This window comes from Sinocyclocheilus grahami, unplaced genomic scaffold (genome assembly GCF_001515645.1).
Source record: "Sinocyclocheilus grahami isolate Dianchi unplaced genomic scaffold, SAMN03320097.WGS_v1.1 scaffold261.1, whole genome shotgun sequence".
NCBI lineage: Eukaryota > Metazoa > Chordata > Actinopteri > Cypriniformes > Cyprinidae > Sinocyclocheilus > Sinocyclocheilus grahami.
In genome coordinates this window covers 730,898-743,462 of record NW_015505440.1, presented here as the reverse complement: position 1 = coordinate 743,462, position 12,565 = coordinate 730,898, and the positions used below count along the sequence as shown (strand labels likewise).

Sequence of the window (12,565 nt, the reverse complement as noted above, 5' to 3'; positions counted from 1 at the left end):
ACTGCAGAAAACAGTATTATGTATTTTAGCTGCAAGCAACAGTTTAAAGCTAAAATATCTTAATGATGGAATTTGTTTCAAACATTCACCCCGTGTTAACTGATGGACTGGAGTCGTGTGGATTATTGTGATATTTTTATCAGCTGTTTGGACTCCAATTCTGACGGCACCCATTCACTGCTCATTGGTGAGCAAGTGATGTAATGCTACATTTCTCCAAATCTGTTCTGATTAACTATTTCTTTAAGTTTAATAGCTTGAATAAACAAACAAAAAAGTGTTACAAAACAGTCGATTATCATGCTTACTTAAGTTTTAAAAGTTGAAAAGCAGGTATAAGAAGACAAAAAACACGTATCTCTGTTATCAGACATAATGTAATGGTTCAATTGTACATTACATCCAATGACGTAACATACTGCCACACTTCCCTTTATACAACCTTACAAACAGGAACATTTTATGCACGGTAAACAAGTTTAATCTGATTCGAGTGGACCTGAAAACCTTCATCATTCAACCGGCTCTCCATTCAGTAGATCTGAAAGTGTGCCGACGTCGTGCCATCCTTCCAGTTACGTGGCGTTTCGACCACAGTTGAGCGACACAACGGACATGTCCTCTCCCGGTCAAACCACAGGCATAAACACTCCTCACAGAACACATGCTGCAGAAAGACAACACATTAAGACATTTACACACAGCAACTCCTTCAATACTGTTTAAACAGCATCCTAGGATGCTACTCGTGAAGTTGAGCATGGAAATATTCCTAGAATTCTATTTGTGTTATTTAATAGTTTTGAACGGCCTTGCACGGTTAGTGGAATCAAATGAATAAGTCAGCTAAATGACTACTATCATCATTAAAATCTGGGTCATTGTGGTCTGAGGCTGATGTGCTGAATCACATCCTGTTTTATTTGAAAGTTTGAAGGTCTTATACCTGACAGAGCAGTGCGATTGGCTCTCTGAACTCAGACTGGCAGATCGTACACACATCCCCGGCCTCACTGCACTGCTGAGTACTGGCTCTCGTACCGTAACTCTGTGAAACACATGCTTTTATTTGAAAAAAAAATACAGCAAAAACAGTAATATTGTGAAACATTATTACCATTTAAATATATTTCTGACATGACAACTCTCGGAGGGATTGGCATGGTAATGTACATGACAATATTAAAAGTATTTGGTCTTGGCGGAATAGATCTGCTACGCTGCTGCTGCTGCTGCTGCTGCTGCAGAGCAAGTACCGAGACTTGCTACTGCCAATACATCTACAACATGCTGCTGTGAGCATGTAAGAAATATTGCTACTGCAAATATAAGATACATGAAATAACCCCCATATAGCATACATGAATCACCTCGTAGCAGATCTATACAGGTGGAGCTGGGGAAGGTGGAGGGTTTCTGAAGCAAGCTGCAACTGCTACGGCAAACACTAATCATATATTTGAATTTTGAGCAGCGAGCTCATTGGCTACCGATACAAGAGAGAACCAATCAGCTGTGCCATGTGATAATGATGTCATTAGTTCAGATTGAGTTAGACCTATCGGACTGCGCCATCTAGAGTTTCATGCCAGAACTCTATATTTGAATATATTTTAAAATGCAATTGACTCCTGTGATGCACAGCTGAATTTACAGCATCATTACTCCAGTCTTCAGTGTCACATGATCCTTCAGAAATCATTCTAATTTGCTGCTCAAGGAACATTTATATCTATTATTAATGTTGAAAATAACTTTTGCTGCTTAAGTTGGTTAATTTGTAGACTATATATATATACAGTGGGTACGGAAAGTATTCAGACCCCCTTAAATTTTTCACTCTTTGTTATATTGCAGCCATTTGCTAAAATCATTTAAGTTCATTTTTTTTCCTCAATGTACACACAGCACCCCATATTGACAGAAAAACACAGAATTGTTGACATTTTTGCAGATTTATTAAAATATAAAAAAATGTTTTATATAGGCTAATATTTAAATAATATTTACTTTAACAATGTCTAGGAGAACACATCACTCACCTGTGAGCTACAGAGAATGATGAATGCTTTCCGAATGCCAGATATTCTTCCACACAAATCAAATGACTGGAAAAGAACAAAATAGCAAATTTAACGCCCCCCACACACACACACACACACACACACACACACACAATAGATTACCTGAATAATGAGCTCTGAAAAAGACATTTTGAAAGGCTCTGAAGTGCAATGCCACATGAAATTTATTTCACGTTCATAAAGGCCCTTTTTTATAAAGGTGTTGAAAAAAATGCTCTAACAAAAAAAGGAATTAAAAAAACAAAACTCATCATTAATGGAAGAGATACAATTAGATTGGCTACCTTACAAAGACTGTAGATGATAATCAGCATTGCCCCGAGGAAGTAGCTGCTGGATGGATCTTCACCCATGATGTATTTATACCACAGCTGGATGGGAACCAAAGCTCTGAAGAGTTGACTCAGCTCCTCTATGAGCAGATAAAACTTCCCCTGCAAATTCACACACAGATACAAATCTACATCCAAACCTCTCAACTTAACTGTTGATCAAGGCTCAGAGGCTCCAGCCTGATATGAAAGAATTCTTCTGCAGTGGTAGAGCAGCTCAGACATCAGACGTTCTCCACAAAGGTTAAAAAAGATTCAAATCAACCAAAAGAGCCATTATAAAGATTAGTGTTTCTATAATTCCCATCTCTAATCATTGTGCAGTGAGATGCTATACGGTGTATTTTAGCAAACCAGAAACATTGTTTTGAACAATCAGAACTATCAGGACCAGACCTGTTCAATAATAATAATAATAATTATTATTATAATAATGTATGCATTATTATTACTATTATTACTATTAGTATCCAACAAGTTTATTAAATCATACAGGTGGCTCACCATAATTAAAAATTAGTCATCTGAAACAATACACTTATTATAAAAACCTATAATTCATGAGGTTTGTGGGCTAAATACACTACCAGTCAAAAGATTTTTAATGTTTTTTAAAGAATTCTCTTCCAAGCCTGCATTTATTTGTTTCAAAATACAGCAACAGCAGTAATACTGTGAAATATGTTTTACCATTTAAAATAACTGCTTTCTATTTGAATATATTTTAAAATGGAATTTATTCCTGTGATCAAAGCTGAATTTTCATCATTACTCCAGTCTTCAGTGTCACATGATCCTTCAGAAATCTTTCTAATATGCTGATTTGCTGTTCACGAAACATTTTTTATTATTATTGAGTATTATTATATACGAGTATTCTCAGTTTTCAGGATTCTTTGATGGACAGAAAGATCCAAAGATCAGCATTTATCTGAAATACAAAAAACGCTTTAGAAATTAATACTTTTATTTAGCAAGGATGCTTTAAATTGATCAAAAGTGATGACAAAGACATTTATTTGTTACAAAAGATTTATATTTCAGATAAATGCTGTTCTTCTCAACTTTCTATTCTTCAAAGAAACCTGAAAAAAAAACTAAACTCAGCTGTTTTCAACATAATAATAATAATAACAATAATAATAATAATAATAATAAGAAGAAGAAATGTTTTTTGAGCAGCAAATCAGAAAAATATTTCAAAATGTTACTGTTTTTGCTGTGCTTTGGATCAAATAAATGCAGGCTTGGTGAGCAGAAGAGACTTCTTTAAAAAACATTAAAAATTTTACTGTTCAAAAACTTTTGACTGATAATGTATATGTTTTAATAATTCTAATTCTACTCAGCTGTTTTCAACATAATAATAATAAATGTTTTTTGAGCAGCAAATCAGAATATTAGAATGATTTCTGAAGGATCATGTGACTGGAGTAACAATACTAAAAATTCAGCTTTGAAATAACAGGAATAAATCACATTTTAAAATATATTCAAATATATTTTAAAATAGTAAAAATATTTCAAAATTTCATTGTTTTTGCTGTGCATTGGATCAAATAAATGCAGGTTTGGTGAGCAGAAGAGACTTCTTTAAAAAACATAAAAAATCTTACTGCTCAAACATGATAATAATTTTAAATTATTATTATTACTATTTTCCAGAAAATGTTTATTAAATCATACAGACCAATCATAAATAGTAAAAATATTTCAGAATTTCACTGTTTTTGCTGTGCACTGGATCAAATAAATGCAGGCTTGGTGAGCAGAAGAGACTTCTTTAAAAAACAAAAAATCTTACTGCTCAAACATGATAATAATTTTAAATTATTATTATTACTATTTTCCAGAAAATGTTTATTAAATCATACAGACCAATCATAATTAAAAATGAATAATCTGAAACAATATACTTGTTATAAAATCAATCATATTCATGAAGTTTGTGGAATAAATGTGTTTTGAGCACTGTATAAAACAGCTAGCATAGTAATATAATAAAAAATAATACACATTATAATTATAATACTCATTATTATTAACTACATGTTTATAAAATCAAATCGTCTCATTTTACTATGATGTTTGTAAGACTTCCAGCTATGACGGCCAACTGTTTAACAATATCTTTACAAACTGAGCGATACTCAAGCGCCGGCGTGAGATGACAGCACTGCAACAATCCACACATCCTTCCTGTAGCTGCCTTTGAACAAGATCCCAGTCTCATCTCATCTGTTCGTTCATTAACTGTGAACATCTTACCCTCAAGCTTTAAAGATGCTGTGACATGGAGGGGGGTGTTCTTCTACCGAAATATGGCCACAGTCCAGCGCTCTGCGCTCTCCTGGCAATTTCACACCGCATGGCAAACAAAACTGGCAGAAACGCAGTACACCTGCTACCCACATAAAATATAACAAGCCCACCCTTCCCAAACCTAATCAGAACATTAGAAAAGTAGCAGGATAGCTGTACAACTCATCTAATTTCAGTGTCAACGGGCAACAAAAACTGGAATGCTTCAAATATAACCAACTATGCTCCTTGCTTAACAGGCCCCAAAAAATGCACCAGATATTTCAAATACATAGCCCTCTTTTTTTAACAGTTATCTAAAATTATATTTCAGAATATTCTATTCAAGGGTTCTTTAGTTGGGTTTGGCTCCTCTGCAGACGCCACAGTGACCTGGAGCTGTCAGATTATGCTTTTGCTGTCTCAGAGTCGAGTATGGATGAAAGTGTGGCTCATATGAAGTGGGTTTTGATCAAAAAGCCTAAAATCAGCTCTGAAAACACTGAATATGAAAGAACCAACAACTTTGAAACTTGAAATAGTGATTACACAAAAAAATAAAATCTCCTGTGATGATAGACAGTAAAGAGTTGTATAATCCAACACAGGGAGCAGACAATTATTAAAAAACTATTCAGGCAGAGCATTTATTGTGTTATGATATTTATAGCTATTTATAAACAATGGATGTATTTTAAAATGAAATCAAGATCTATAATTGTTTGCATTTATGATTTATTTTGACTAATTAAAAAATAATTAGCTTGGTAAAGATGAAATAAGTGGGGAAAAAAACTAAATTGTTGGAAGGATGACATCAACCACCTAGCAACTACTCAGAACACCCTAGCAACCAATGAAAAAACAGGTAAGGACAATCTTTTTTTTTCTTTTAGAAAAATGCACAACAGATACAGATTTTATAGAAGAAACTGTTTAGATTTTTTACAAAATATTTATATATTTCAAATAAATTATGTTCTGTTCATCGAAAAATCCTGAAAAAAATGTATCACAGTTTCCACAAAAATATTAAGCAGCACAACTGTTTTCAGCACCGATAATAATAATAATAAATCAGCACACCAGAACAATTTCTGAAGGATCATGTGACACTGAAAATTCAGCTTTGATCACAGGAATAAATTACAATTTAAAATATAAAAACCGTAATAACATTTTACAATAGTTCTGTTTTTACAGTATTTTGGATCAAATCACTGCAGCCTTGGTGATCATAAGAGACTTCTTTCAAAAACACTGACAAATATTTCTGACCCCAAACGTTTGAAAGGTAGTGCATGAATAATAACTAATATGTATTGTTATTAATATTATTCACAAAGGTCTGTGTATCTCAGTTTGGTCAGTTCTAGTTAATAACTAATCCTGATTCCACAATCATCTTGTGAAACTCCAGATGAATGTCTCAAGTTGTAATCACCCACATCAAGTGCTGATGGCCTTACACTAGTCACCGCACAGGATGCATAATGACTTGTTGGACTCCACCTGACAGCGATTAATCACCCAGTTGGGGAGCTTGCTAGCTGACTGACGGAGATCTGTAACCTCAGAACGCAAGCAATTCATCTTAGCCAGAGTCCCTGCAGCCCTGTACTCGCTCACACTTAGCAATTAGACAAACTGGAGCTGGAATCCATCCAACTACTGAAAAGTTAGGCCAACCGCATCATGGGGGAGCGACACATTTCCTCTTAGTCTTAACAGCCGTGTCTGTGATTTCAAAACAACAATGAAGAAAACAATTATCGAACGCACGAGGAGGTCCTCAGGGTGGGAAACGGTTTAATTTATCAAAAGGCAACATAAGACGTTTTAAAACTTTTCTTGTATTTGTTTCTCATATGGGAGGCTTGGGTTTGAATCTGACGCTCATTCCCCAACTATTCTCTCCATCAGTTTCAATTCACAAAATACTGCATTCAAGTCGCCATGATAGTATTTATACAATTGCTTTCAGTTCCGAATTTAGAGCATGTCAATTAAAGAATAATGGCAGAAGCAAACTAATATTGGCCATAATCAAGGTTAATGAAGAAACGATATCAAGCTTCGCAGAAAATAATACTCAATTATTAATATTAATATATGATTAATATAATGTGTATATATATATGTATGTGTGTGTGTGTGTGTGTGTGTGTGTGCGCGCGCATATATATAATATATAATAATAATATATGTATATACACACATACGTGTGTCTCTGTGTCTGTGTGTGTGTATATATATATACTGTATGTGTGTGTATATATATATATATATATATACACAGACACACACAATGAAGAAAACAATTATAGAACGCAATTATCGATTTCAGAAATCATTCTAATATGCTGATTTTCCGCTCAAGAAACATTTCTTATTATCATCAGTGTTGAAAACAGTTGTGCTTCTCATTCCCATTTGTGTGGATATTTTGATATTTTTTCAGGTTTTTAATTTATTTACTGTAAAATTATACTCGTCTTGCATCATTCCTGAATAAAAGTATTAATTTCTTTCAAATATAAATTCAAACATTTCAATGGTAATATATCAACAAAATGTCTTGCATATCAGATATAAGCATCACGTTATTAAAAACAGTATTACAACTGGACTATTCAGCCAACAGTAAAGTTAAAATAAAATAAATGATCATGTTCTATGTGCCTATATTGGTAGTAGTCAACAAGGCAGTTCACTAGGTTTCTCAATCCTCATATCCGTGTGCACTGAAGTGTTATGGACAGTGTGAGTTCATACGGACATGCACAGGCTTGCTGCTGCGATTATGCAAGAGGTTATAATACCGACATGTATGGATGCACATGTATGTGTTGTGTCTTTGTAGCTGTGGTGATGCTGGGCTTTGGAAAGTCAGCGGAAAGCCTGACACATTGACCATGACATCATTGCCTGGAGGTGTGCCACCTGGGCATGATACAAGAGGTGGAAAGTGTGTGTTTGGTTTCAGGAGGTGGGTATGGAGATGACTGAGGGTAAGTTCCTGGAACAGAGCGTCAGAGGAACAGAAACTGTGTGCAAGTCAGATTATCCTGGCAGCTGTGGATGCAAAGTGTGTGTTTGAGTCAAACAAATGGTTCGGAGCGGGTTGCATACATTTGATTCTTCAATATTACAGAGTGTGATGTGTTTACAGAGCGGCTCCTGCTGTAATGGACTCATACTGTCACTCCAATGAATGTGTGATTGTGTAAGAGCGCGTGTGTGTGTGTGTGTGTGTTCCTCAGAGAGGTGACCTCATCCTAGCCCCAGTGGGCCAATGAGCTCACATACTGTCTTCCAAGCAGCCAACCACGCAAGGCATGGTGACACGGCACACTATTTTATTTTATTTTTTGCAACTTGCCAGTTGCACCCAGTTTGAACTGGTGCCTTGGAACAGACTGAAGCTATCTGGGATTTCCTCCCTGATCACAATCTCTCATCATGCTATAAAATCTCAAACACGAAGACTACAGGGATTCCATACACTTAGATTGAACCTGCATGTTTTAGGCAGTTTTATTTGCCTTATGACTGATTAAAAAAAATAATGCATTACAAACATATAGAAGAATTAAACATTCACCAAAGAGAACTGACATGAATAAGTTCCAGAAAACTAAAGGTTTTTGCAGTAGTCTGTATCTGTATATACTCAACAAACCATTGCATGCATTGTGGAAAGATTAAAACATTTATTGGCCAGTTCTCTACAAATATCATTATGAGCAACAGATAGTACACTGTAGAAAATTAGGGCTGCACAATTAATCAAATTTCTAATCGCGATTACAATTATGGATGTCACAATTACGTAATCGTTCAAAGCGGCAATTAATCGTTCAAAGTCCACTTATGTTATTCTGCACACTTAAGATGCGTTTTTTTCTTTCTACATGTTATCTTCAGGGTTTTTCCCCATTATTTTAATTTTAGTATAACATTATAATACCATTCATATTTTTACTTTTTTATAATTTAAAGAAGAAACCAATCCGATGTATAGTTGACATTTGAGGCTTAATACTATAGAAAAGCACTAAAGGTTTTTCAGTTAGAGTGTTTTCAGCTTGTTTATTTTCATAAATTTCATAATTTTCATTTGATTTTTGTCATAATCGTGCAGCCCTATTTTACAGTTAAATTACTGAATATGTTTTACAAGAAATTACTATTTCAGTCTTTCTACTTCAAAATTTCACAATTCAATGTGTTACTTTCTTCAGTTATTATTTGTGAAATTTACTAGCAATTTCTAAGTAAAAATTATTTCACAGAAAATCCTACACCAATTGTTTTTTGTGTGTGTGTGTGTGTGTGTGTGTAAAAATTATCGGTTGACCAATATACTGTAGGACTGTATTTTCTGACATGGAACACTAAAGCAGTAGAAATGTAAAATATGGAATGTTGTCGTCTTACCCTGGACTTGAAAGCGAGGATCATTTTAGGTAGGAACAGTATGAGGCATTTGAGCTCGATGGTGAAATATTTCAGCACAAAATCTGTTATTCCAACAGCCCAGATCAGGTCAAAGAAATCAAAACTGTTGATGTTTGGCTTTGCAAAAATAAGGCTGGGGGGGAAATACACATTCAATTTATTATAATTTTTAAATACAAATGATATACATTTGCAATATACACATATAATATTAATTTACGACACATTACTGTTCAAAAGTTTCTTTTGAAAGAAATTAATATATTTATTAATCAAGGATGCATTAAATTGTTTCCATTTACAATAAATGCTGTTCTTTTGAACCTTCTATTCGTGAAAGAATCTTGAAAAACGTTTCCACCAAATATTAAGCAGCACAACTGTTTTCAACATTGATAATCATAAGAAATGTTTCCTGAGCAACAAATCAGCATTTTAGAATGATTTCTGAAGAATCATGTGACACCGAAGACTGGAGTTATGATGCTGAAATTCAGCTTATTTAAAATTGTACATAGTTCACATAGAAAACAGTTCCTTTACATTGTAAAACTATTTCACAATATTACTGTTTTACTGTATTTTGATCAAATAAACGCAGCCTTGGTGAGCATAAGAAACTTATTTCAAAAATATCTGAAAGTACATCCAACCCCAAACTTTTGAACGGTAGTGCATATGAAATAATAACAAAAAACAACTAAAAATTTATACCAGTGAATGTTTTAATTCAGGAGATGATTCAAATATGAATAATGAAAAATGATGGGAAACTAAATACTCACAAATGCTGATAAACACAAACATAAAATGAGAGATCACTCTGCAAAATGACAACATGGAGTAAATGAAACTTTTCAAATGAATAAGGCAAACAACAACAACAACGTCCATAGAACATCCAAGATAACATAAAAGCAGATGGATGTTCAGTTATGATGGGGAGTCTGAAACTAATGAATGGGACTGTACCTGTTGTGAAGTTCCTCTGCACTGAACGTGTAATACACATACACAATGTTGCCGGCGAGAAAGATCATAATCCAGAGAGTTGTAAACACAGACCTCTCCTCCTGAAAATACATCCATGCACAATGAGACACATACAGCATCTTACCGACTCTAAATGTTTAAACGGTAGTATACATGTCATGCTCGAGGTCAAATGCAAATGTCCCCAAGAGAATAAGGGTAAATGCAAGTCAATAATTTAACTATAGTATAAAACAATGAACTGAACAGAATCTCACCCGCAATGCCACCTGATGCTTCAGCGTTGAGTTAGCAAAGGCAAATGTGCTGATCATTCCAACGCAAACAGCGATTCCTGAGAAATACAAAGAGAATCATATTTCAGCACATTGCATTTCACATATTTTCTGAAAAGACTCTGAACATTAACATTATTATAATATCCATTCCAACATAATGCAAACATCAGTGGCTTTACATTGCATATCACTCGTACAGAAAAAAAACTATCTCAGTGTTAACAGCTGTGATTTTGACTCATGCATTCAACAACAAAGGCTGCTGATAATATACTGAACCTACCTAGCTTGTGCTGAAAGCAGACTTTAGCGAGGAGAATGAGGATAAAAGGGAATCCTCTCTGAAGCCATGTGACCACGGCCTTGAGCTCAGAGAGAGCAGGAGCTGGTGTAGAGGCATCATCACCTGGAAACAGGCAGTTATGGGAGACGTTTCAGGCTTTATTGCTAAATGCTGGTATATATATATATATATATATACAGTGGTGTGAAAAAGTGTTGGAAAAAAGAAATCAGGAAGGGGCGAACACTTTTTCACACCACTGTGTATATATATATATATATACCACTGCATTTAAGACAAATTTAACTGTCAACATTAAGTCTGATCTACATTTTAGCTTAACACATTTTTAGATTTAACTTTGGCCTTTATGATATATGACAGAATGGGAGCAGATAAGAGCAAGGTTTTTATAGTTAAAAAAATCTAAAACCATAATTTTTACTTTAAATAAAATAAATGTTAACTGAAATAATAATAATAATAATAATTATTATAATATAATATACTAATTATATAATTACTATATAATATTTTATTTCAACTAGTTGCCAAGGCAACATTTCTCATTTTAATTTATTTTAATTTGATATACTGAAATAACAAACAAAAAGTGAAATAAAAATGTAAAAAAAGTAAATAGACAAATAAAAAAAAATACTATAATGACAAAAACAACAAAATTATTAAATGTTAACTTCAATGAAAATGGAAATATAAATATATAAATTATATGTACATTTTTTTGAAAGAAATTAATACTTTTATTTAACAAGGATGCATTAAATTGATCAAAAGTGACAGTAAAGATGTTTATAATGTTTAAAAAATAATAAATGCTGTTATTTTAATCTTTCTATTCATGAAAGAATCCTGAAAAAAATGTATCATGGTTTCCACAAAAACAGCGGAACATTTTCAGCATTGCTTGATAATAATAAGAAACACAGAAGCTCTTACTTCCATCATCTCTGCTCCCGTGTCTCTCAGCAGAGGTGGCCGCATGCAGGAGAGAAGAGCGGTGCTGGCCAGAGTGAGGATGATGATGGTGGTGATGATGATGATGATGGTGCTGAGGAGGGCGAGGGAGATAAGGTGGGTTCTCCGTCCGGTGAGAGCCTTCATCCCTCGATGACGACGCCATCTGGATGAAGACGTCCGGTGGAGAACCCAGAACCAGTCCCGCAGCCTGGAAGGGAGCTGAGGACACGTTCCCAGCAGAGACGCCCACCAGACCAGAGAAGAGCTGCTGGGACTGCGTAGGAGAGTCTGGCTTCAGACAGTCAAACACTCCTCCTTCATCAAGACTGCTCTCTGAACCAAGAGTTTGACTCCTGTTCCTGCAAAATAACAAGAAAGCAGGCTGCATTTACACTGCAAGGCCTAATGCACTGCTCTGATTTTTTTTTTTTGGAGTGCTGGGCTTCCAATACAGCTCATAACTACATAACATCAACGTGATTACAAGAAAGTGTTATTCTAAAAGATAATTATATAAAGATAATTGGACAAAAATAAACCAAACTGATAATTGGAATCAAACCAAACATTTTTTAAATACGTCTCATTTGTTCAAATTTATTAGATAAAAAAATTCAGTACAAAGAGTAATGTTGTGAAATATTATTACAATTTAAAATAACTGTTTTCTATTTGGCAAGATTTTAAAATGTCAGTGTGACATGATACTTTAGAAATCATTCTAATATGCTGATTTTGTGCTTAATTTTTATTGGTAGTCAATTAACAACAATGGTTCCTATTATTATTATCAGTGTTGAATACAGTTTTTGCTGCTTAATATTTTTGTGGAAATTGTGATGCTTTTTTTTT

General features: G+C 34.1%; 1 protein-coding gene across 1 annotated transcript in view; it reads right to left on the bottom strand.

Moving 5' to 3' along the window:
- Positions 1–282: 282 nt before the first annotated feature.
- rnft2 (ring finger protein, transmembrane 2) overlaps positions 283–12,565 on the bottom strand; it is a 20,819-nt gene continuing 8,536 nt past the window's right edge. The window contains exons 3-11 of the mRNA XM_016290654.1: positions 11,693–12,072; positions 10,733–10,855; positions 10,429–10,505; positions 10,151–10,251; positions 9,158–9,311; positions 2,369–2,518; positions 2,043–2,108; positions 947–1,048; positions 283–667 (exon numbers count right to left, since the gene is read on the bottom strand). Coding sequence (XP_016146140.1) covers positions 533–667; positions 947–1,048; positions 2,043–2,108; positions 2,369–2,518; positions 9,158–9,311; positions 10,151–10,251; positions 10,429–10,505; positions 10,733–10,855; positions 11,693–12,072 — 1,288 coding nt within the window. The 3' untranslated portion in view covers positions 283–532. The remainder of the gene's footprint in view (positions 668–946; positions 1,049–2,042; positions 2,109–2,368; positions 2,519–9,157; positions 9,312–10,150; positions 10,252–10,428; positions 10,506–10,732; positions 10,856–11,692; positions 12,073–12,565) is intronic.